At 37.6% G+C, this 27,746-nt stretch overlaps 1 protein-coding gene across 1 annotated transcript; it reads right to left on the bottom strand.

The window, feature by feature from the left end:
* Positions 1–5,502: 5,502 nt before the first annotated feature.
* Positions 5,503–26,057, bottom strand: LOC145581301 (zinc finger BED domain-containing protein DAYSLEEPER-like). The gene is made up of 2 exons (XM_081638332.1): positions 25,866–26,057; positions 5,503–6,284 (listed from the first exon to the last, which is right to left on the bottom strand). The coding sequence occupies exons 1-2, from the start codon at positions 25,870–25,872 to the stop codon at positions 5,503–5,505; spliced, it is 789 nt and encodes a 262-aa protein (XP_081494458.1). The 5' UTR covers positions 25,873–26,057.
* Between the last annotated feature and the right edge of the window lie 1,689 nt (positions 26,058–27,746).

Below are 27,746 nucleotides of genomic sequence, written 5' to 3'. Positions count from 1 at the left end.
TTTTATAAAGGTAATTTAATTACATTCAATCACTAATAATTGATTTTTAGTCATTTAAAATGTGATTCTTTACTAATAAATATGGGCATCGTGCCGTGTCGGGCCGTCGCAGGCCGTGCCTAGGCGTGCTTGGGTGGGGCTCGTGCCAAGCTGTGCCGTGCCGTGCCAGATTTTGGCACACCCCAGCCCACAGCACGGCCCACGTGCCTGGCGGCCCATGCCGTGCTGGGCAACGGGCCAACCCATAATATTTTTTTTTAATTTTAAATATATGTATATATAAAAAAAATCGATATATATATTTTTTTGAACAACTTAAGTTTATATAAATAATGTTATTAATTTATTTTTATGTTAATGTTAATATATATATTATTTTGGAACAACTTTAATTTAATTAAGTTTATATAAATAATTTATGTTTAAGCTTATATAAATAATTTTATTAATTTAGCAAAAAACAACAATGCATATAATTAAAAAAAATTACGAGTGCGATAAGCCGATAACACAAAAAATTGATGAATAATTTATTTTATTATATGTCGGTAGTCGGTACGATAAATCGATAATACAAAAAATTAATGATAATTAAAAATCGTACAATAATAGGTGAATAACTTCATTTTACTATACGGAATACGAGGTTCGATAATACAAAAATTGTACAATAGTATGTAATGTAAATATGTAATAATGTAATTATTATTCTTCGGCTTCGTCTTCTTCTTGTTCAAGTTCATCGGCCAATTGAATTGATTGAGAACTAGTAGAACCCGACGATCCTTCATCGTTGTCGTTTTGTGCATATGTACGATCTTAGGAACGAGTTTCGGCATCCAACCAATCTTTGAAGAAAACACACATTTCAAGTGTTTCAGGTTTTAGTCTTGTTCTTCTATTGTCTAAAACTCGTCCCGACGCACTAAAAGCTCTTTCGGAGGCAACGGAGGAGACTTGGATAGCAAAAATATCATGAGTCATTGCCGCGAAAATTGGATGTTTTGTGCTTTGTGATTTCCACCAATCAAGGATGTCGAGGCCGAACTTCTCTTCATCGTCCATGCCTTTCATGAAGTCGTAACTTAAGTACATTTGCAACTCTGAAACATCGCTTTGTGTTCTCCTAGATGATGATTCCGTACCTTAAAACTTAGACATCATGTTAGCAACTTTGGCCCTTTTACTTACGTTTTTGGATGTTTGAGAAGGGGCAAATCGAGACATGGTTCCATATTTAGATTCATAAACTCTATATAAAGAGAAAAAATCATTAGTCACCTTAGTTTTAAAAGTTTCAACATCATCTTCAAAAGCCTTGTTAGTAAAATAAATATCAATTAATAAAAAAGTGCCATCATACTTTTTTCTAGGATCTAAAATATAAGCAAAAATATAAATCATAGGAATAGTAGTGTAATGTTTACGCCATTTTTCCTCCATAGATGGAAGATATCCATCATAATCGTGTTGTGATCGGTGTTCGGCTAAAAGTTGTGCAAGTAAACATGCATTGCTAAGAAAAGAATGGGAACAAGGATTATATACGAAAGAAAAACAATGTGTCATTGTAGATACCTGATTGTGTCTCCCCAAAAACCAAACCTAGTGATGAATACCTTCACGTCATTGATTATCGAATGAGGTAAAATGAGAAATAGTCTCTTGAATCTATCTGTTTTTAATAAAAATACTTCTTTCTGTTTTTAAAAATCTTTCTTTTCGTACCTTGTATATGATAAACGTCCAGTCTAGTTTAGTTTGGTCTATGATATGGTTCCAATAATAGTGTAGTTGGATAGGGCTTGAAAAGAGCTTTCCAACGATAAATTATAAGCCCAATTCCGATGAATAAAGAGGAAGTTATGGCCAAAATATTAAATTGGGCTCAAAATGATTTTATGTGGACCAATGATTAAATGGAGGGCCCATTAATTATCATTCCTAAATTTATTAGGATTGACTTTAATTTTCTAGAATGATCTGGGAGGTTATTTTTAATTCTATTGGAATTAGGATTAATAATTATATTTTTATATTATTTAGGAAAGATAAAGAATTCAATTCGAAATAAAACAAGTGTTTTAAAAAGATAAAGCTGATTTTAATTAAGATAATTACGGAGTCTAATTACCTAATTATATTAGGGAAAGGACTCCGTACATGATTTTTATCCTGATCATGCCATTGCGCTACGAAGAGCCTGTCGCGATGCGATAGGCCATGCGAGTCTGTCGCGTCGCGATAGGGGCTGTTTTACTTCGAGTCAAATTCTAACTCTTTTCTAAGCGTTCCGGATGTTTTCTCTATAAATAGGGGCGTTATTTCTCCGTTTTCAATCACCAACAATCATCAACAATCATCTAATTCTAATTCTCTTCTCTCTTAAAGCTTGAAGCTTATTCTTTATCCCTCTTTATAAGCCTTCCCTCTTTAAACACAATACTGCATTCACGAGTCTTAGATGCCCCTAGCCAAACTCGAAGTTGCCTTCGCCCTAGATGTGGAAGGTTGATAATTTCTGAGGGTTAGGTCCCAAATATCTATTTCAATTATTTAAATTAATTATTTGATTTAATATTTTCCTTGAAGTTACTAACGTGTGTATTGTTTTGATAGAAAGAGATACGAGGCAACAAAGTAAGTAATTTTTTTGTTTTATTTTGTAGAAAGCATGCTTTTATTATTTTAATTTCTAGTGTCATGTTAAGACGTTATTTATTGCTTTCTAGTATCATGCTTAGGTTGCTTTCTATTTCTTCTATCATGTTAGTATCATGTTAGGGGTAAGCCTTTAATTTTTAATGCTTAGTGACATGCTAGGATTTGTTATTAATCTTGTTAGTATCATGCCTAGGATCTTGCTAATATTATTATGCTTTGATGAGATTGAGATTATGATGACGATTGTTATTTTTTATGTTGTTTGATATTTTTGTTATTGCTTGATAATTGTGACAAATTTTTCCGCAAAAAGTTTCCCTCATTTTTATTACTAATGGAGGGTATCCAACTTTCTCCCCCAAAAGAAAAAATGAAAAATAAAATGAAGATTGATTAAAAAATAAGCTTAATTAATTAAATTTAAAAATATTCAATCTGGGATATATATTTGAGGGAAAGTTGCCAAAAATAGGATTGGATAAGGCTTTGGAAGGGTCAAAAACCGTAAAGTCAAAGTACAAATCAAGTCAATGTTAAAGAAGACGCGGCCAGCATAACGTGTAATGCTGACGCAGACAAGAGCAGGCTATCGCGGCGCGACTAGGGGTGCTTATCGAGCGAGTCGATCACGAGTTAGGGGGTACTCGAATCGTGATCGAAAACTGGAGCTCGTGCTCGACTCGTAATCGTTACTCGTTAAGCTCATTAAGTTGGTGCTCGACTCGTGATCGAAAACTTTTTTTTAGCTCGACTCGAGCTCGAAAATGCTCCTTAATCGTTAAGCTGCAATGGCTCGAATCAGCTTATTAACTCAAAAACTCGATTGCTCGAGTCGTAACTCGCTAAGCTCGATAACTCGGCTTGTCATCAACTCGTTTAAGTTAATTTTTCTTTTTTTTTTATTGTAACTTAACTATTTAATATTGTCAAGATGTCAACTGTTTTAAAACTATTTATTTTTACATATATAATTTCTGTAAAACTACCAAGTACCAAATAAAATCCAACAGAAAAAATGTATTACATTCTTACACAACAAACAATTAGAACATCAAACTACAATCATTCAAATTTATCACATAACCAAAGAAAATAAATACAGGGAATCTTTCTTGTCTTCAATTTGTCTTTGGTTGCAAATTCTTCCTTCAATCTTCTCCAATATCCTACAAAAAAATAATTTATTTCAAATTCAAATTAATAAATAATAAACTTACATAAACTATAAATAATAAACTTACATACAAGATGTCAAAACTTATATATTAAGTCCAATACCTCAGTATTAGGAAATTGGAAGAATGATTTCTTTTGGTTCTTCTTCTCCAAAGTTATTCTACAATCAAAATAATAGTATTAAGTTGAAATAATAGTACAACAAATTATAAAATATAAAAAAGTTTACATTCTTAAAAAATAACTATAAATTGTACTTACTTTGTTTTTTCTTTTCACTCCATGAAGGGCCCGGCACCAATCTCCGGAACAAAGCAACATTTGCACGGTTTCCGGAGTTAGTGAAGATCTATAAGGATCAATAACATGACTCCCTGCACTAAATGTAGCTTCCGATGCTACAATTGTTATGGGAACCGCTAAGATATCAACGGCTAATCTAGAAAGCACACGATACTTCATTGATTTTTCTTTCCACCATTCCACAGGATCAAACTTTTCATTTCCTTCAATCATTAAATATCCCTCCTTAAGATATTCATCAACTTCTGATTTCTTGAATGAAGTAGCAGCTTGTGTGCTTCTCACAGCTTGCAAAAGTTGATACAAAGCTGATTCACCTCTTCCAGCTTGTGTACTACTATTTCCAGCAATAGATTCACCACTTTGCTCCACATTAGGAGGGAAATACAAAGTAGCATACTCATCGTAAAGTTCATGCAAAACTTCCCTAACCTTAACCAAATTATCACGAACTTCTTGTGGAGGAAACAATTTAGGAAATGTAATTTCTACGACTTGCATTTTCAAACAAGGATCCAACACGGATCCTATTGCCATTAGCAAATTACATTCACCCCAATACTTATCAAATCTTTCTTTCTTGTTTTTTTACCATGTCTCTAATAAAATCATCGTGAGAATTTGAAGACTCATCTAATAACACTTTAACCCTATAAACTTCAACCAGAAACAAATTGGATGTTGGATATTCTGACCCCAGTTATTTTATTAATAGCATCATTGAACACTTTTAAAAATTCAAGCAATTTCTCAATTTTCACCCAATCATCAACACTAGGACAATAAACATATTCTCTATCCTCCAAAGCAAGTCTAAAAAATACCTCTTTGAATTTGATGGCACAAGCAAGCATTGCATAAGTTGAGTTCTATCTTGTCTTACATTCGAGAACCAATCTTCTATGTGGGAGGTTGAATTGTTGAACAAGCTCGGTAAACTTTTGTATCCGTTGCTCACTACCACGAAGATAGTCAACAGTGTCATGAATATTCTTGACAATTGTTTTCACTTTCTTTAATCCATGTTAAACCATAATGTTCAAAATGTGAGCACAACAACAAACATGAAACAACTTGCCTCCACAAATTAACCTCTTAGTCGATGAAAACGTATCCTTTAATATCTCTATGCAAGAGTCATTTGTCGTTGCATTGTCCACGGAAATTGTAAAAATCTAAGAAAGGATACAAATATAACAATTAGAATCGTGTATAAAAACACAAACATAAATTTATTACATAATTAAAGAGTGAAACACTTACTTTATTTTCAATTTCCCACTCCTTTAAACACTTGAAGATACAATTTGCTATGTCTCTACCTTTTCGAGGAGGAGGAATATGAAAAAAGCTTATTATTCACTTTTGAAGTTTCCAATGACGATCAACAAAGTGAGCAGTAATAACCATGTACTCAATTCTTTGGGGCCTTGAACGACACAAATTAGTAGTCAAAGAAATCCTATCAATACTCTTTAACAACTCTTTTAGCTTCTTTTTCCACATCATAAGTTTTAATCGCATCATTTCTAATAGTATGACGAGACACATTTTCCATTGTGGAATTCGTCTTTTCAACATCAAATTAAAACCTTCCTCCTCAACAACTGTAAAAGGTTTTTCATGCATGACAATCCAATATGCAATACCCTCCCTCATCTTTAGCATGTCAAACTTACTATCATGTAATGAACTAACAAAAGTAGAATTTGGTGTTCCGGCACTAGAAACATATGGTAAAAAATTCAGTTTTGATTGTTTCCGCAAATTACCCTGTCTTATTGCACATTTTTTTAAGTGACGACTATAATGAGTAGTATTACCAGACTTAAGAACTTTAAGTTTTTCAAGACAATGTGTACATTTTACAAACCATTGTTGATTAACTAATATAGGTTCAGTAAGTTCTTTCCAAACCTCATATTGTCTTGCTATCTTAAAAGGGCCAGTAGGAGGAACCGGATCCCGAATAGTTTCATTAGTGTTTGTTTGTGCAGGAATTTCCTCAATATCATCTTCCTCATCTTCGGCATCCTCCATTTCATCATTGAGATTGACATAAAATTCCTCAACAATAGGCCTACTAACAGGGTCCATAGAAGATGTAGGAGTAGAGTCTTTGTCAGCATTACTTGACAAATCTGCATGAATTTAAAGTAGAATGAACAATATGGTTCTGTAGGGAATATTTCAAGCATTATGATCCCAAACTTGAACCCCACTGTGATCATACACTAAAGTACGGTGGCGTTCCAAAGGGAAAGACAAAGAGCAAAAAGAGTCGCCAACAAGTTTTAGGAACTTGTAAACCCAAAAGACAATCCAAAAGGACCATCAACTACTCCATAAGGTCTTGAACCAAACAGGGTCCGGGGATGAGGGTACGAATCCAATCTAAAAAAGAAAGGACCCGCCCTATAAAATAGGCCTCTACTTTGTTCTGCTCGTATTCATGTGCGCTTTTCGAATAACATACAAATATTATATTAAACCTACCCTGTTTAATCTATGTTGGTTGAATATTAATGCACAAATAATACTATTATTGGCGATCACTTGACTTAAAATCACATTAGCCTAAACCAAATTAATAATTATCTTATTAAGCGTGATTTCAAGTACAAATTCCCTTTAAACCTGCATAAAAGGTGTGATCAAGCAATAACAATAATATATCAAGCAACATAATAATAAACAATAATAATAATAATAATCATAATGATGATAATAACATGATAAGGCATAATAAAGCTTGATAATAATAGCAAGATCCTAGGCATGATACTAACAAGATTAATAACAAACCCTAGCATGTCACTAAACAATAAAGATCAAAGCTTTAAACCTAACATGGTACTAACATGATATTAGAAAAGATTAAAGGCACCCTAAACATGATACTAGAAAGCATAAAATAACATCCTAACATGATACTAGGAATCATAAAACAATAATAAGCATGCTTTCTACATTGAAAGAGAGTAATAAGATTACATACTTTGAACCCTCGTACCTCTTTCTAATAACAAAATACACAAGTTAGAACTTCAATGAAAATAATAAAGAATAATTAAAGAATTAAATTGAAATCAAATTAAATAAAGTTTTGACTAGTTTTGGACCAAACCCTCAGAAAATATCAACCTTTCACGTCTAGGGCGAAGGCAACTTCGAACTTGGCTAGATGACTCTAAGTCTTGTGAATGCGGAATATTGTATGTGAAAACTAGTTTAGAAAAAGAAAGAAAGAAAAGAAAGAATTAAGCTATATTTCTTAGAGAGAATAGAGAAAGAGTTGATGATTATGAAAATTGATAATTGTGAATAATTTCTGAAAACAGGGATTCGGACGCTATTTATAATGAAAATAATCCGGAAAAACATAGAATTTGATAAGGAATAAAACTCCACGCTGTCGCCTCTGTCGCGCGGCGACAGACTTGTCGTTTGGCGACAGTCTGTATTAGCGCGTTTTTCTTCACGCGGAATCCGATCTTTAATCAACTTGATCTACGAAATCCGTACAGAAGATAAAATACGTATTTTTAAGATAACAAAACAATATTTTATTCCAAATAAAAATCTTTTAAAGATAATTAATTATTAAATCTAACAATATTAGAATTAAAAGGAACTTTCTAGAAACTTCTAGAAAACTATAATTAATCCTAATAATTTTAGGAATAACAATTAATATTGGGCCCTCCTCTAGATCATTGGGCCGTATTAAAATAAATAACTGGGCCCAGTTTAGTATTTTGGCCATAACTTCCTCAATATTCATCGGAATCGGGCTTATAATATATCGTTGGAAAGGTCTCTTCGAGCCCCATCCATCTGCACCATTATTGGACTCTTATCATGGACCAAAATAAACTGAAATGGACGTTTTCAAATAAATAAGGTCATTTTCAAAAACAGAGAGAAAAGAATTTAATAAAAACTAAACCGCAACATTTGGCTTTCGAATCACTTTCACCTAATTCGATAATAACACAACGCGCAAGGCATTCATCACTGGGTTTGGTTTTGGGGAGACACGAATGGGTGTCTACAGAAGCCCCCACTTTGACTGAGTTTGAAGAAACTTATGTTTCGAAAAACGAGAGTCAAAGTAGCGATAGGGACGGAGAATGATTCAAAATGTTCTGCAATTCCAAATCATTCTTATAACGCCGATACCTGCAAAACTAATCATTAGTTAAAACAGATAAAAGAGTTAAGAAACGTGTATCTTGCACCGTCGAGCACACGTCTCTGAACGTAACCATTTTGTTGTTGCATCGTATGTTGTTTGTGACAACCTCCACTGTGCCTCGTGAACGCCATCGTTGAAGATAACCATATGTCGTCGTCTTCAATATTCTTGGTGACAATCCTCCACAGTATTTCGGGAACATCATCGAAAATAACTGTATGTCGTCATTTCCAGGGTGTGGCCATACGTCGCCACAGCAGTATGTCGCCGCTATAGACAATCTCTTCTTTACCTCGAGGGACCGCCGAAGGTGGCCTTGCTTCGCCATCCCCACCATTTGTGACACTACCTCATCACGACCGTACTTCGCCGCTAAACAATTTCCCTTTATGTTGAGACATTGCCAAAGAATCACTTTACCTATTGACCCTTAATATCATTATTTATCATTGTTTTTTATATTTGTGCCGGTACTTTGGTGCTTTTGCCTTTGTAAACCATTACTTTGGCGCATTTACTGAACCAATATTTCGGTGCCTGTTGAACCACTATTTTGGTGCCTTGAACCATTACTTCGGTGCCTTGAACCATTACTTCGGTGCCTTGAACCATTATTTTGGTGCCTTATTACGAGCCAATACGTAGGCGCTTTAAGCTAAAGTGAGACGATCTTTCATCAAGTCGATCACTCAGTGCATTTTGATCAAGCTGACTAAATCATGTCAATTTTGCTTAAAGGGGCTAACTGGCGTACTAAGGAACCCAAAACTACTAAAATGGACCCACAAAACCATAAGGAAGAGCCCAGCACTCTGTCGCCGCTCCAGCGCTGATCAGAAGTGCCTGTCGCGAGCTTTTGCATCTGTCGCCACACGACAGAGTCTGTCGCCTCGCGACAATTCTGTCGTTTGGCGACAGAATCGGGGTTTTAAACCCGTCTTCTTCTTCTTTCTCATTTCGCTGCTCTGCTTCACAAATTTCGCGAAAACTTCAATCTACTCGTTCTTGCTCATTTCTCAACCAAATTCGCTCAAACTTGTTGCAAATCGAAGCTTTTCTTATCTATTTTCCCGATCTATGTAAGTTTTGCTCAAACTCTACTCGGTTTTTGATGAATTACGCGCTCTTGTTCGCGAATTTTCCGAAAATTCGAAACTCATTCTGCTTAATTTGCTTTGCTCGTTGAATTTTATGCCTTAAATTTGTTTAATTATGCTTGTATATTACTTTGGGAGTATTTTGAGACTTGTTTGACTCAATTTGGTGAAGAAACAAACAATTCACCATTGTAGGACCTCTTAAGGTCGTGAAGAACAATGTGGGTCGTTCTTTGCATTTTAACTGCTTTTACTTGTACAATTTGTCACAATATTCATCATATGTTTGCAAGAAATTATTTATTTGCTCAAAGAACACTTCCATGCTTGTTTGAGATTTTGCTCTGTTTTAGTACTACGTACTCTGTTTTTTTTTTAACATAGTATCATGCGGCTTAGGCGAACTTTAGATACTATAGAAATTTAAGTTTAATTTCTTTTACATACTTTAGCATGGCTAGACGACGTGGTTCCGGCTCTCGGTCGAGGGACACACGTCGAGAGGACGAGCCCACCAGTGAGGGCGAGGACGTGCCTTCTACTTCCAGGCTGGGTCTCATGCCGGATTGGGACGAGCGCACCCTGTTTCACGCGCCGGTTCATCATCTGTCGGAGAGAATCCGACGAGGTCTAGCGAGTGGGAGGACCCGTAGCCATGGCTCGGGTAATTCCACCATCATCTCCCTGTACGAAAACTTCATCTGCCGCGATGAGGGGCTTCGTCGTCTTTGGGAGTCATGTGGGTTGACTCCTCTGCTGCAGGCCACTCGGGCCATGTTTTCATACGATAGGGGTAACCTCGTCGTCCGAGCTTTGGTGGAGTTCTTTTGGGACACCACCAACACTTTTCACTTTCCCTGGGGTGAGATGACAGTCACTCCAGCTGACTTTAGTCTCATTACGGGGCTAGAGTTCCAGTCTACTCCTCTACCTTTCGATGCTGGCGTTACTATTTACTCGCCGGAGGTTTTGGAGTTATTGGGGCCGATCATTATTCGGGCCCAGGCTGAGGCTCAGTCGGGACAGCTGAGTTCCCGATGTATCCGTCGCTGCACGTTGGCTGCAGCTTTCGAGGATGATGCGACTACCCGAGAGCAGCGGGTGCGCATCTTTGTGCTGATTCTGCTATCAGGGACATTTTCCCCTGATCGAGGTAGTAGAGTACTTCTATACTACCTGTCCGCCGTTCGCGACCTCCAGTTGGTCGGGACATATGACTGGGCCAGCATGGCCTATGCTGATTTTTTACTGGGCTTGCGGCGCTCCTGTCGCCACAAGGCCTTGTCTGGAGAGATAGCTCTTTCCAGCTTTTGGAGGGTCGTAGAGGTATATCTCCTTTTCCCTATTTGAGGTTTTAAATCTGGATTTAGAGGCACAATCTTTACTGATTTTCATTTGCTCCGTATAGATCTGGTTCTACGAGTACTTTCCTTCTCTTGCACCTGCGAGGCCTTCTCCTCGCGTGCTCCCTATCGCTGCCAGCTGGGGAGGCCGCAGAGGTCCGCCGGAGGTGCTGCGCCTTCGAGAGATGATTCTCACGGTAGGTTTCTTCAATTCATACTTTTTCTTTTATCATCTTTCGGTGTTAGTATCTTATTTAGTAATTTTTTCAGGAGCCTAGCCCGGTTTATCGTCCTTGGGCTGCTTTCCCTATCTCCGCGCTAACGGCGCAGTATACAGCTGAGCGTCATCACTTTCTGGGGACGTACGACGCGGTGGTCTACCTAGGGGAGAGGGTAGCCATCCAGCACTCCTCAGATACCTTTGTTGTTCCCGCTCCTCCACCTCGGCATATGTTCCACGATGCCTCGCAGCGGGATCGTGCCGGTGGACCTACTCGGGGTACTCCTTGGAGGTCTTACGTTCTCCTTGAGCAGAGTTGTGAGGAGGACCTTCTACCGTTGCTAGCGCCGGCTCCTGTCCTTTCAGAGGAGGCAGCGGTATGTTTTCATTTATTTAGTTTATCTTTCTTTAGGTAGCCCCCAAGTATCTTTCTAATCTTTTCATTCTGGACAGGCTGGCCCTAGGGAGTTCATCCCTCCGAGGATGTCCATACGCTATCAGGGCACGTATGGGCCGATCGAGGAGCTTATTCCGCCAGCTCCAGAGGGTGAGCAGTTTGTGGAGCGGTCTATTCCTCGTCACCAGACTCGAGTAAGTAGCTTTTCCCATATCATCTTTATGTTTGCTTTATAATTGTTACTGACTTGGTTACTTTGGCAGTTTTCTCGTGAGGTGGTGACGGCTATGGCTAGGTGCATAGACGCCTTTCGCAGCCAGCTTGTGAGGTTGCGGAACCGGGCTACCTGTCGTAGCAATGATGCTGAGGAGGTATTACATTTGTTTGTATTATTTTTGACTTCATTTTTGTTGCATTTGCTAACTTGATTTACTTTTTCAGGGGCAGCCTATTCCTTCTCCACGCACTCGGTCGAGACCCGAGCCTAGGAGAGAGACTACTAGGTCCGACTCGAGGCGTCGCCGGACTACTTCAGGTGGCTGGGGTGGTCGTTCTGAGGCCGCAGCGGTAGAGGACTCGGCGTCATCACCTGAGGAGGTTCCGACCGGGCCGACCGTTCGAGGTGGGATGGGTGGTGGGACGTTTGAGTTTGGCTCGTCGTCGCAGCAGCCTTTGCAGCCTCAGCCTCTTTCCGTCGGATTTCAGGGTGAGGTTAGGTGGCCTGGCCCTGAGTTGCATTTCGCGCCGCCTAGTGGTTCAGGGGGCGATGATGGACATACTCCACGGAGTAGGACATTTTTCGATACATTCGGCATCCCTCGCGACTTGCGACCTCCGGCGCCATAGTTGTACCTGTATTTATTTATTGTTGACCTTTGTAGGACTCTGTCTATTTTATTCGTATGACTTATGTACCAGACACTTGTATATATATATGCATTTTATTATTTATTGAACATTTTATTTACTTAGTTTGTTACTTTATAACGAATGCATTGTGTATGTAAGTGTGTGAGAAGGTGTAATTTTTGCGCAAAATTTTTCCGTCATTTTTAATATTAATGGAGGGTACCGACTCTCTCCCCAAAAAAAAGAAAGAAGAAAAAAAAAAAAAAGAAGGCAAGCTTAAAATTAATTAAGCGTTACTATAATAATAATAATAATAATAATAATAATAATAATAATAAGAATAGGAATCAAAATATTGAGGGTATGAGAAGAGGAATAGAACAGTAAGTCAAGTCAAAGTCGAAATCAAATACGTAAAAACACGGTTTCCTACGCGCAATAGGTGACGCTGCTAAGGAATAAACTGGCGCCGCGTAAACCATCCTGTCGCCACGCGACAGGGTCTGTCGCCATGTGAAAATTTTGTCGCCTGGCGACAGACGCGCTTTCCTGTTTCCTACAGGAATTGAAGTCTGCCGTGCAAAAAAAGTTATAAATAGCCCCCGAATCATCCGTTTACTGCATAATTTAACCAGCTTATTAAATAGTTAATTAACTAGTAATCATGCCTTTAGCTAAAAGAACCTTTTGTGGGTACATGGATGAATGGTGTCGTCACTTAACTGCTAAAGATAAAAAAAGCATTAGATCTTCCTCATATGGGGGGTATGTTTGGAGTGAAGGGGATGAGTCTTGATATTGACTTTATTTATTCTGCCATAGACTATTGGAATATTGATACTCATTGTTTTAGATTTTTTCATGATGAAATATGTCCTTTACCGGAAGAATTTGGGGCCATCATAGGTTATTATTCCACAGACCTTGCGGTAATGCCTAGAATCAATGAATATTACTATAAAGATTTCGAACACTTTTTTGATTTGAGGGGGACGGCTTTGAAACACATAGTGCATGGTAACATAGTTAATTTGACAGAATTTGCACATTATTTTTATGATAATCCCAATCCCGATTTCCGTGTCTATAAAAGAAGGGCTTTCCTTTATTGTTTATTTAACCAATTGCTCTTAGTGAGTGGTAAAGATAATGAAGGGCAATCGATAATTATATCTGTCATAGAACAAGTTGAATCTAGGAGAAATCCAATGCCATTAATTGTTGGAGAGACTATGCTGTGGTTAGATGCACTAAGAAAGAATTCAAGAGCACCTTTAAGGGGTTCTCTAATTTTATTACAGGTATAAAATAATGTTATTATTAATTTATCAAGAACTAAAGAATATTATTTTTACACTGTAATGTTAATTTAAATACATATTTGCAGATATGGCTCATGGAGAGGCTGAAGCTTATTAATCCTCCCGATGATATTCACACATATGTTCCAAATTGCATAGTCCGCCGAAAGAAACGATTTTTGAAAATCGGTCGCCGTGAGTGGAGCAAGGTATTCGCTGCCGGTGACTTTACCATAAACTGGATTGTTCCTTGGTGGAGGATTGAGGTGATGATTGGTTGCAGTAACCAAGCATATTGTCGTCTCCCGAGCTTGTCGAGACTAACCTTTTACTTTCCTTGTAGAGTCATGAGACAATATGGTCTCGCACAAACCATCCCTACAGGAGATCTTCGCCGTCCTTATGAATTTCCTGTGTCACAAGAGATTGAGCGCTTTGATGGATACTGGAGTGGTAGGCCCTTATGGGAGGTGATTACCCATAAGGAACCACCTTGCTTGTCAAATAAGGTGAAACAATGGCTTGATGGAAGATTCCAAAAATCTCAAGTCAAAATTGAGAAGACCAATGTGAAGGATCGTCTAGGTGACAAGAAGGTCCCTGCTAAAGAACGCCTAGGGGAAAGAATTGAATTCAAGACTCCTATTATGCCTAGAAAGAAGAGTGCCAAGAAGAATCAAGGAAAAAGAAAAGTCGACTCTACTAAGAAGGAAGCTTGGGTAGAGAAGAAACATGGAGTCCTAGCGGAAGGAGAAACTATCTATACGAAAATAGAGTGTAGATCTTCTAACGGTTGTCTCCTAGCGAAGGTTATGGATCAAGAGGAAGAGAATGAAGACACAAATTGGAAAAGAATGAAGAAGGAGAAAAAAGATTAGAACATTGCTTTTCTTTTGATTTATTAGACAAAGTTAATTTGTTTTAGTTAATTTTTCAGCTTTTATTTTATCAATAATGTACTTTCTTTATTAATCAATAAAATTTCAGCTTTTATTTTAATTAACTTTCAATTAGAGCAATGAAGACAATTACAACATTTATTTTTCGGAGAATTAATTCGAGTACGAGAATCGAATAAATTTCAGAATACGTGAAACTTGTCTAGACACTTGCAGAAGACTGGCGCTGCTATCTGATGCGCTGTCGCTGACGATTTAGCTCTGTCGCCTGGCGACAAAATTGTCGTCTGGCGACAGAATCCATTTTCTGGCGCCAGTCTTGAAATTTTGCGCACGTGCATTTTTTACTTCGGGGATACAGAATTTGAAGGAATTAAAGTGGCCGCACCCTGTACGGGTTGCCTACGTATCCTTTATTTAAGGAATCAGGCCGAACGTAGCTCTCTTGAGCGTTTCACTCAAGTACTTATGGGTAATATTTCTTAAGTTGGTCAAGGTTTGTCATGTTTGAAAATTCGTTGCCATCTATATCAGTTAATTTAGCCGTGCCTCCTGACAGGATTGTTTTGACAATATATGGTCCAGACCAATTAGGCCGGAATTTGCCTCTTGGATCTAAGACATTTTTCCTTAATGCTTTTAATACCAAGTCCCCAACCTTGATATTTCTAGTCTTGACCTTTTTGTTGAAATGTCTAGCCATGCGGGTTTGATAACATTGGGTATGATGTAGAGCTTCTAGTCGTTTTTCATCGAGTAGGATTAGCTCTTCATATCATGCTCTAGTCCACTCAACTTCATCGAGTTTACTTTCTAACGCAATGCGTAAAGAAGGTATTTCTAACTCTACAGGTTGTACGGCATCCATTCCATATACTAAATTGAATGGCGTATTTCCTGTTGATGTTCGGATTGACGTGCGATAACCCCACAGTGCGAAGTGAAGTTTGTTAGGCCAATCTTTATAATTTTCAGTCATTTTCTCAATGATCGTTTTCAAATTCTTATTAGCGGCCTCAACTGCTCCATTTGCTTGAGGTCTATACGGGGAAGAATGGTGATGTTGAATACCATACTTTTGTAGCAATTCTTCACATTCTGCTTGAAAGTGAGTTTCATTGTCACTTATCATTTCATGTGGGACTCCGTATCGACAAATTATATTTCTTTCGATAAAGAGTGCTACATGCTTGGCGGTGAGTTTAGCATATGATTGTGCTTCCACCCATTTTGTGAAGTAATCTATTGCAACCAAGATGTATTCATGGCCTCCTGTTCCGGGAGGTGTAATCTTTCCAATTATGTCTATTCCCCATGTAGAGAAAGGCCATGGTGAAGTGTAGGTGTAGAGAAGAGATGGTGGGATATGTTGCAAATTTGCGTAAATTTGACATTTTGGGCATCTTTTTACATATTGATGACAATCTTTATTCATGGTAGTCCAGTAATATACTTCTCGCATTATCTTTTGGACTAGCATTTTGCCGTTAACATGCGTTCCGCATATACCCTCATGGATTACTCTCATAGCCCTTTGAGCATCTTTTTTGCCTACACATAATAGAGCTCGTCTCTTAGGTACCCTTTTGTGTAGTTCATTTCCTATGAGTATAAACTGGGAAGCTAAGAGTCTTAATGCTCTTTTCGCTCTTTTGTCAGCATGAGGAGGATATTCTCCTTTGGTGACATAATTCAATATATCTACGAACCATGGTTCCTCCTCTAGTTCTTCTTCTTGAATTACTTCGTCGTCTTCTATGGCCTGAATGTATGCTGGTTTATGCCTTTTTTCTATGGTTAAAGGCATTTGCTCAATTTCCTTAGGTATTCTAACCATTGAGGCTAGCCTCGCCAAGGCGTCGGCGAATTGGTTTTCCTCTCTAGGTAGGTAAGTGTATTCCACATTTTCCAATTGATCGGTGAGAGTTTCCAAATATGTTTGGTAAGGAGCTTAACTTTCACTCCTAACCTTCCATCTTTTGGAGATTTGATTAATAATTAGGGATGAATCTCCAAATATCCGGAGTTTCTTTACGCCTAGGGCTAAAGCGGTTTCGAGGCCTACCACGCATGCTTCATATTCAGCTGCGTTGTTGGTGACGTCGAAATCTAATTTGATGGATATAGGGACATGTTCTTCCTTAGGTGATACTAATAAGACTCCTACGCCGCACCCCTTTTGGTTTGAGGCTCCATCAAAATATAGAGTCCATGTATCATCCTCTGTCATCATTAAATTTTCGTCCGGGAATTCATTCTCTTCTAAGGGTGTTGAATCTTCTATTGGGAAATCTGCTAGAAAATCCGAGACCACTGATCCTTTAATTGCTTTTTGAGGCATAAACCTTATGTCGAATTGGGCCAAATTTACTATCCATCTTGAGATTCGTCCATTAAGTGTAGATCTTTCGAATAGGTATTTTAGGGGATCCATTCGTGAGACTACGTAAACGGTATGCACGAGCATGTAATGTCTCAATTTAGTTGTGGCCCACACCAACGCGAGGCACGGCTTTTCCAATGGTGTGTAGCGTGTTTCATACTCGAGCATTTTTTTACTTAAGTAGTAAATAACATTTTCTTTGCTTTCTACCTCTTGTGCGAGCATAGCTCCCATTGTTTCCTTTGTGACGGTTAAGTATAGTCTTAAGGGTATTCCGGGGAGTGCTGGGGCTAATACGGGAGGATTCGAAAGATAGGCTTTGATCTTCTCAAAGGCTTTTTGACACTCATCATCCCATATGATTGGTACATTTTTCTTAAGCTTTTTGAATATTGATTCGCATATCGTGGTTAACTTGGATATGAACCTACTTATGTATTGCAACCGGCCAATAAATCCTCGAATTTGCTTTTCGGTTTTGGGCGGTGGCATGGACATGATTGCTTTAATTTTGGTGGGATCTATCTCTATTCCTCTAGAGCTTATGACATAACCCAAGAGTTTCCCTGAGGTAACTCCAAAAGCACATTTAGAGGGGTTTAACCTCATGTTGTATTTTCTTAATCTTTCAAAGAATTTCTTTAAGGCTATTGGGTGTCTTTGGCGGTCTTTTGATTTTACAATCATGTCATCCACATAGACCTCCACTTCTTTATGCATCATATCATGGAGTGGGGCAGTTGCTGCTCGTTGGTAAGTAGCACCCGCGTTTTTTAACCCGAATGGCATTACCGTATAGCAATAAGTACCCCAAGGCGTTATAAATGTTGTTTTCTTCATATCTTCTTCGGCCATGAGGATTTGATTGTATCCTGCGTATCCATCCATAAATGAGAGAAGTGCATGGTTTGCTGTGTTATCTACCAGAATATCGATGTGTGGCAAAGGGAATTCGTCCTTTGGACTTGCCTTATTTAAATCTCGATAGTCGACACACATTCGAACTCTACCATCTTTTTTCGGAACCGGGACAACATTGGCGACCCATTCGGGGTATTTGGATACCCGGATGAAACCTGCAGTTATTTGTTTTTGTACTTCTTCTTTTATTTTAAGGGCCACGTCGGGTTTCATTCGACGTAACTTTTGTTTTACAGGTTTCTTCCTGGAATTAATGGTATAGTGTGTTGAGCTATTTCTCTATTAATGCCTGGCATATCTCCGTATGACCAAGCAAATACATCGATAAATTCTTTAAGTAGATTAATTAAATCGGTTCTTTCTTCTTTGTTTAGCGTCAGTCCGATTTTAACTTCTCTTTTAATGGTTGAATCTTTTGAGATATCAACCGTTTCTGTATCCTCAATTATTGGTGTCTTATTTTCAAGTGTTTCCATTGCTTTAATTATTTCTTTGTCATTTTCATCATTAGTTAAGCAATGCTCGTCATCTTTAGATAAAGAAGAACAAGAGGAATAAGGGGAAGAAGACATATTATTAAACTCAGAAATCATTACGTCAAATAAAGAGATGTCCGTCGGGACTTGATTGCTAACTATCCTAGGAGTAGAAAAAGAAGGTGAGGGTGCTACAACTAAAGACTTAGAAGACTCGATGAGGGAAGACTCTAACTCAGACTCTGACTCAGACGACTCTTCGAATATTGGTCCTTGCCCTGTAGTTATTGAAATCTTCCTTCCATTTACGGTAACTATCTTCACTGTCTTGCGCCATCCACGCTCTTGATCTTCTATTGGAGTGATAAGTTCGGAGGGATCGAAATTTTCGCTTTGGAGAACTGCTTGGATAAGTGAAGAATCATCTTCCGCATATCTTGATTCGTTCTTTTCCCTTCCAAAGAGGAGTCCCATGACATTAAAGTCGAAACAAGGGGGTGCCTTTTCCTTATATGTTGGAGCTGGGATCTCGTCTAGGAAACAACAATCCAAAAAGATTTCGAATCCAAGCTGCCTTATACCATTCACAACAAAAGGTTCAGGAAATTCGTGACAAGGGTAATCCTCTCCTTCTCTTATAAATTGCCCGTTTAAAGTGAGAGGATATTGATCCATGGGTATTTCCTTTTTTTGTATGCGGGCATTTCTTCGTGCTTTTGATTTTTCCTGGGCTCGTTTAAGGTCTTCGCGGGTTGGTTCAAAACCAAGTCCGAAAGTATCCAATTTAGGGAGGCCAGGTAAGCCCATGTGTTTGGCTACTCCTTTCTTCTTTCCTAGAGTCATTCCAGGAAAGTGTCCTTGTTTTCTTAGGATAGCATTTGTTATCATGTTTGAGTGGAGGTCATAATGAAGAGGGGTCCTTTCATCTTCCTCTATTAAGGAGACCTCTTCGCTAAAGCCCCACAAATCTTCATCGTTTTCGTCGTGTTCCACATTAATTAGTGGATTTTCTACTGTTTTAATCCTCATAGATGAAGCATCAATGGTAATTGGAATGCCTCCAACTATGGCCTTTACTTGTTGATGAAGAGATGAAGGGACGGCCTTTAAATCATGAAGCCAAGGGCGTCCCAATAGCAAGTTAAAAGATGCCTTGATATCTACTACTTGAAATGTAGTAGCATGTTCAATTGCGCCTGCCGTTACATTCATAGTGATCGTCCCTAATGCTTGACGACGTGAATTATCATAGGCTCTTATTCCTTGGGTTGACGGGGATAAATCCTCATCTCTTATTCCTAACATTCTTGCGGTTCTAAGTGGGCACACATTAATTGCTGAACCGTTATCCACAAGAGTCATAGGGACATTCATTCTTTTGCATATGACTGTGAGGTTTAGAGCTTTATTGTGTTTGTCACCTTCCGGTGGTAGATCTTTATCCGAAAAAGTGACCAAATTCACTGGACTTGGGAGATCGCTCGTGAGGAAGTTTGCAAGTCCCTCAGGAGTGGTGTCCGAATCTATGCCTACCTTAGCCAGTGCATCCATGACTGCGACTCTATGTTCTCGAGATGTGGCTAAAAGTTTCCATACATTCATTTCTACTTTAGTCTTTTTTAGCTGTTTGACAACATCGTTGTCTTCTATAATAGGCACGGGAATTTGCTGAATAGAAGGTATGGGTTGTGTTGAAATGGGAGGTTGTATTCTCCCAGACCTAGTGAGGACATCTATGGGTGAATCCTCCTCGTCCCAAATGTCACTTACTGGGTATATTGTTGATAGAGGAGTTTCTTCAATGTCTTTAAGGTAAACATCCTCATCGTCACTGTCCCATACTCCATTAATCATGGCATCTTGTGGAAGTTGAACTAACTTTTTCTCATCAATCAAACATTGAACCAAGTCCTTAAACTTGAAGCATTGCTCTATTGTATGTCCTCCTGATTGATGATATGCACAATAATATTTGTCTGTCCTTTTCAGCGATTCAAATGGTCTTGGCTCGAGAGGTTGGATTTTTCCATTCTCGAAGAGCATCTTGAATATATTTGTGTATGATGTCCCAATTGGAGTATATTTCCTATTGTTCTTTTTGGGAGTGTCAATTACTTGGAGAGAAAATGGTTTCTTTTGCTTAAGTGGAGGTTTATTTTTAAGCAACTCATTTTTCTCTTTTATGGCCTCGAAGGTTTGTGAGATTAATTCTTTCAATTCTGAAAGTATTAATGTCAATGCCAATACTTCTTGCTTAGTTGCGGGTTCCTGACCGGAGAATTCGAGAGCATCTTCGAAGATTTCTTCTTCAATGGTCTCGATAGGTTCTATGAGACTAGATGGATCCTCTTGGTTTTCTTCGTCGGAAATAGCCAAAGAATCCGATAGCGGTGCAGTATTGATACTTGGCTTCTTACTTGCAGGAGGTAATGGGAGCTTGTTACTATCAATCAAATCTTGAATGGCTTCCTTTAATCTCCAACAATTCTCTGTGGGATGACCCCTACCTTGGTGATATTTGCAATGTGCATTTGGGTTCCAGCTAGCCGTTCTCCTTTCGACAGGTGGGTCCCCAAATGGTCCAATGGGAGTTATAAGACCTTTTGCATGTAAGCGATCAAATGCGGTGTCATAACTCATACCAATAGGAGTATAATTCTTCCTAAATGGTTTCTTTTGTCCTTGATTATTATTCATTGCCAATACTTCATTAAGAGGAAAAGTGCTAACATTATTTGAGTGGGTAGATTTGGATGAAGAAGGATTGTCGTTCTTCTTATTTTTCCAGCCACTACTTGAGCTGTTATTAGCAATTTTCTGTTTAGCAAGGTCATCTTCAATGTTAATTCCAATGTCATATACTGCTTTGAAAGTATTTAAGTTGCTTTGATATTTGAGATGCTTAGAATATTTTTCTTGGAGGTTTTTAATGAACATCCTGACGGATTCCTTTTCACTAGGCACTTCAACCATTTTTGCAGTGGTTTCCCTCCATTTATTGAAGAAGGAGGTGAAACCCTCGTTTTCTTTTTGTTTCAGCATTTCTAATTCTCTATGATCGGTTTCAACTTGTATATTGCATTTATATCTTTCAATGAAAGTGCTCACAATAGATTCCCAACTAGAGGTCTTTTCTTTATCAAGTGAAAAGTACCACTGTTGACATACAACTTCTAAGGATAATGAAAATACAGAATGAAATGCCTTTCTATCTATCCCCTTAATACTCATTACAGTTTCAAAAGCTCTTAAATGAAAATAGGGATTATCCATAGCCTTGAACTTAGGGATGTCATTGGGATTGAACTTTTGTGGAAGAAGGTCCTTATCCACCGAGACCCCTTGGGAGCTAATCTCTTGAAATCTAAAGTCGCTGGACAGTTTGCCCAAGCTTTCCTGGATTAGGTCCATTTGTTTTTGTTTTTCAAGATTACTTATTTGCAGCGATAAGTTTTGCAACATCTCAGCCAAGTTGGCTACCTGTCCCTTGACTTCATTAAGTTCTTCTTGACTAGCCATTGCCTTCTTAGCTTTCCTTTTCCTACCGACTGGTTTGTCGAAAAGTAAAACTTGAACAAAAGTGTTGTCTTTGATTAAACGCCCTTCCTTTCTTGACCACGCGCTGTGATTTAAACCATATTTGTTTTAATATTTGACTCTAATTGACTTGACTTTATGTTTAAAAGACTTAAAAGAAAAAGTGAAAAAAATGGGGTAAATATTTTAAGGGAATTTAAAAATTGGAGGATTAATATCCGACTTACCCCCCTAAAAAAAATGACGGAAAACACGCATTCAAGACTCTCTAGACATGGTCATAATGTGACAAACATGTTACGTGTGTGCTTTATGTGTATGTGAGTGACATGCTTTGACTGCTAGTGTATGACCATGGGACTTTAAGTGCCTAAGCTCAATTAAAGACTTAAACATGGTTTGAACCATTAACAAACTGATTAATCCGATTAGTAGACTGTTAATTAGACTCGTCGTGATGACTCGAGCAAAAGAACTGCACTGTCGCTAAAACAACAGGACTGTCGCTACGGTTTAGAGCCTGTCGCCAGACGACAAAATTGTCGCCAGGCGACAGACACTAGACTGCAGCGCCACAGTCCAAATTCCTGCGCCATTGCTGGAACATTAATCTGGACTGTTTCCAGTAATTTTACTCTAAATGGACATGCCTAAAGTCGTACTAAGTCGAATTGATTAAATTATTAGCCTTTAATTAATTCAAAATTAATTAATTAATTAGACAAAGTCCTTTTAGTCATTAGTCAATTTATTTAGTCTTAATCACAGGTCAAACAAACGGTTAGCACATATATAATAAATACAAGCAAGGGTGCACAAGTAGTTCACATAGTCACAAGATGAGTTTGCAACCTAACCATGGCTCTAGTTCTCTAAAGTTCGAGGATATGGGTTAAGTCAAAAAGGTCCATGGTTAAGAATCCATATGCATTGCACACAAGCCTACCGGGAGGGTTGGAGCGAATGGACAGGATTCCGCGAGTGCGAGATGAAATCGGACTCGACTCCATGGTTTGGTGGATTCACAAACATTACACGTACCCAAATCTGAACTTTGCACATGATAGTGGGATATTCCATTGGGCAGGTGAAGCAGGAACCCCCAGAGGGTTATGTCCATATGTAGAACACATATGGGTTCAGAAAAGTGAGAAAATGACTCAATCAATAAGCAAAATCGAGCCAACAACACTAGAAATGGTCAAAGCAAGAAGGCAGACCCCTGGCTCGGTATTGGAAGAACTTGGCGCCAGACTACAGGGATTGTCACCGCAAAAAAGCTCCTGTCGCCAAGTGACAGAACTGTCGCCAGGCGACAGAAACTTTTTACGGGCGACAAGCCCTGTTTTCTAGACGCTAGTTCCTACATGCCTTGGCAAGTTTCTGTGTTCTTCGAATTTTCCAGATTTCGCATCACCTTTTCGATTCTAGTCATGAAAGATATTTCTCAAATTTCCTACGTGTAAAATTCCTATGGATTGACTCATGGGGTGCTCCCATGAGGACCTTTTAATGCATATGACAATAATGTTAATCAAATCACGCACATGAAATACTTAGAATTTTTTCGAGTCTCATCCGCTCAGTCTAAATAATTGCCAAAATTTAATAAATTTCAGGAATATAAATAGAAATCCTCCCCAGTGGAGTCGCCAAAAAGTGTAGGGAATATTTCAAGCATTATGATCCCAAACTTGAACCCCACTGTGATCATACACTAAAGTACGGTGGCGTTCCAAAGGGAAAGACAAAGAGAAAAAAGAGTCGCCAACAAGTTTTAAATTAGGAACTTGTAAACCCAAAAGACAATCCAAAAGGACCATCAACTACTCCATAAGGTCTTGAACCAAACAGGGTCCGGGGATGAGGGTACGAATCCAATCTAAAAAAGAAAGGACCCGCCCTATAAAATAGGCCTCTACTTTGTTCTGCTCGTATTCATGTGCGCTTTTTGAATAACATACAAACATTATATTAAACCTACCCTGTTTAATCTATGTTGGTTGAATATTAATGCACAAATAATACTATTATTGGCGATCACTTGACTTAAAATCACATTAGCCTAAACCAAATTAATAATTATCTTATTAAGCGTGATTTCAAGTACAAATTCCCTTTAAACCTGCATAAAAGGTGTGATCAAGCAATAACAATAATATATCAAGCAACATAATAATAAACAATAATAATAATAATCATAATGATGATAATAACATGATAAGGCATAATAAAGCTTGATAATAATAGCAAGATCCTAGGCATGATACTAACAAGATTAATAACAAACCCTAGCATGTCACTAAACAATAAAGATCAAAGCTTTAAACCTAACATGGTACTAACATGATATTAGAAAAGATTAAAGGCACCCTATACATGATACTAGAAAGCATAAAATAACATCCTAACATGATACTAGGAATCATAAAACAATAATAAGCATGCTTTCTACATTGAAAGAGAGTAATAAGATTACATACTTTGAACCCTCGTACCTCTTTCTAATAACAAAATACACAAGTTAGTAAACTTCAATGAAAATAATAAAGAATAATTAAAGAATTAAATTGAAATCAAATTAAATAAAGTTTTGACTAGTTTTGGACCAAACCCTCAGAAAATATCAACCTTTCACGTCTAGGGCGAAGGCAACTTCGAACTTGGCTAGATGACTCTAAGTCTTGTGAATGCGGAATATTGTATGTGAAAACTAGTTTAGAAAAAGAAAGAAAGAAAAGAAAGAATTAAGCTATATTTCTTAGAGAGAATAGAGAAAGAGTTGATGATTATGAAAATTGATAATTGTGAATGATTTATGAAAACAGGGATTCGGACGCTATTTATAATGAAAATAATCCGGAAAAACATAGAATTTGATAAGGAATAAAACTCCACGCTGTCGCCAGGAATTAACTCTGTCGCGACGCGACAATGTCTGTCGCGAGGCGACAGGGTCTGTCGCGTGGCGACAGACTTGTCGTTTGGCGACAGTCTGTATTAGCGCGTTTTTCTTCACGCGGAATCCGATCTTTAATCAACTTGATCTACGGAATCCGTACAGAAGATAAAATACGTATTTTTAAGATAACAAAACAATATTTTATTCCAAATAAAAATCTTTTAAAGATAATTAATTATTAAATCTAACAATATTAGAATTAAAAGGAACTTTCTAGAAACTTCTAGAAAACTATAATTAATCCTAATAATTTTAGGAATAACAATTAATATTGGGCCCTCCTCTAGATCATTGGGCCGTATTAAAATAAATAACTGGGCCCAGTTTAGTATTTTGGCCATAACTTCCTCAATATTCATCGGAATCGGGCTTATAATATATCGTTGGAAAGGTCTCTTCGAGCCCCATCCATCTACACCATTATTGGACCCTTATCATGGACCAAAATAAACTGAAATGGAAGTTTTCAAATAAATAAGGTCATTTTCAAAAACAGAGAGAGAAGAATTTAATTAAAACTAAACCGCAACATTTGGCTTTCGAATCACTTTCACCTAATTCGATAATAACACAACGCGCAAGGCATTCATCACTGGGTTTGGTTTTGGGGAGACACAAATGGGTGTCTACAGGTTCATATAAATTTCATTATCACTAATTCAGAAATGTAAAATATACTATTATCAATTGAGAATATAGGACAGAAAATAAATAAATAAATAAAATAGAACATACATTTTTAGCCTATGTTCTGATCGAAATTAATGTATACATAACATATTTTATCATAATGAAATAAAAAATCAACAAAAGATAATTAATGAGATTAGTGATAGTGGTGGTGGTCTACAATGTCATGATACTCACGAAATCACAAAGCTAGCATAAAAGGGAATGGTTTTGATTTCATAATAAGCAAACACTAAAAACGCCCAAATTAATTGGGTAAAAGGATTTAATTTCCACACAAAATCAAACGCCCAATTAATTGTAAATTTTGGCAAAAAATCACCCAAATTAATCATGTAATTTCTCAAGAACATAAAAAATTGTCCAATTATATGAATAAATTTTACAATATCTAATAAAACTACAAGAACAACTACAGATCTACAAGAAAATAGAGTAATAAAACGCACCTTCCATATATTAAAAGCTTGTTCTTTGTCAAAATTGTCGATCTTGATCTTTTCTTCCTTCTTCAATAATTGATGTCCTTTATGAGCTTTACTTGAGAAGTTGAGATTTGAGAAAATTTTGAAGGAGGGTTGAAGCGGCTAGATGGAGTAAGTGTGCCTCTAGGGTTTTTGTTTTTCTTTGTGAATGAGTAGTTCAGTTACTTTAGTAGTAGAAAGTCTAGAAACTACTTAGTATACTGAGGATCTTTTTTTTTTTGAAAGGAGTATAGTAGTATACTGAGGACTTGAAGGTTTAGGAGGAGGAATTACGAAGTACTTTTTTTTTTTTTTGGATTTTTTTTTTTTGTATATGCCATATTACCATTTTTTTAAATACTTTTCTTATATAAATTTTACATAATATTTTAATAATAAAATATTATCGAGCTGCTCGCGAGCTTATCGAGTCGAGTTATACCTTACTCGACTCGTGCTCGTTAAGGTTTCGAGTCGAGTCGAGCCAACTCGAGTCGAGTTTTGACCGAGCGTTGACCGAGTCGATCTCGAGTTACTCGCGAGCTGCTCAACTCGATTAGCGCCCCTAGGAACGACAGCTCTATAGCGTCGTGATAGCCTTATCGCGGCGCGATAATTTTATTTTCCCGAATCCGTTCAGGATTCGGTTGCGTCAATCCCTGTTTATAAATAGCCCCCAAATCTGCCGATTTCAACATAATTCGAGCAGATTAAAAAAAACACTTAGCTTGTTAATTTTCAACCAAGTAGTCATGGCTAAGACTTTTAGTGATTTTACTCGTGAGGGGTGTCGATCTTTGACTGCTAAGGAGAAGAAATAGCTTGACTTTTTTCACTTGGGGGGTTTATATGGTATTAAGGGGGTAGATCTTGATATAGATTTTATTCATTCTGCCTTAGAATATTGGGACTCAAACACCCATTGCTTTAGACTAGGTTATGATGAAATTTTCCCTTTACCGGAAGAATTTGGTGCCATTCTTGGCTTTCCTTTTATAGATCTTGCGGTAATTCCTAAGGTGAGCGAATATTATTATAAAGATTTTGAGTGTTTCCTCAATCTTAGGGATAGGGATTTGAAGGATATAGTGCATGGGAATGTGATCAATTTGAAAGAATTTTCTCTTTTTTATTTTGATAGACCACGATCTGAGTCTTTTCATGTTTATAAGAGGAGGGCTTTCCTCTTTTGCATGTTTAGCCAATATCTCCTTACTAGAGTAAAAAACATGAGGGTCAAGCAATTTTGGTATCTGTTATGGAGCAAGTTGATTCAGGGAAAAATCCAATGCCATTAATTGTTGGAGAAACTATGCTTAGTTTGGATGAATTAAAGAAGGACCCTAAAGCACCACTTCGAGGTTCTCCAATTCTATTGCAGGTAGAAAATCAATATTTTTAATTACAGAAATCAAAAAATATTTAATTTTGTATAGTAATATTCATTACTTGCATTGAATTTCTACAGATTTGGCTAATGGAAAGGCTTAAATTAATTAGCCCTCCTAACAACATTGAAAAGTATACACCAAATTGTTTTGTAAGAAGAAAGAAGCGTTTTTCCATAAAGATGGGTTGTCGGGAGTGGAGTAGAGTCTTTGAAACTTGCGACTTCTCCATTAAATGGGTTATTCCTTGGTGGAAATTGAGAAGATGATCGGTGTCAATACTCAACCCTCTTGCTGTCTTCCAAGTTTGTCGAAGTTGACTTTCTACTATCCTTGTAGAGTAAGGAGACAATATGGCCTTGCTCAAACCATTTCTTCCAGAGATCTTCGTCGTCCTTATGAATTTCCTGTTTCACAAGATGTAGAAAAAATTGACAACTATTGGTGTGCTAGACCTTTGTGGGGAGTTATTACCCAT

This window comes from Chenopodium album, chromosome 15 (assembly GCF_948465745.1).
Source record: "Chenopodium album chromosome 15, dcCheAlbu1.1, whole genome shotgun sequence".
In the NCBI taxonomy this organism is placed as follows: Eukaryota; Viridiplantae; Streptophyta; class Magnoliopsida; order Caryophyllales; family Amaranthaceae; genus Chenopodium; species Chenopodium album.
Note: the sequence above shows the minus strand (reverse complement) of the source record. Positions and strands in the feature narration are given on the sequence as shown.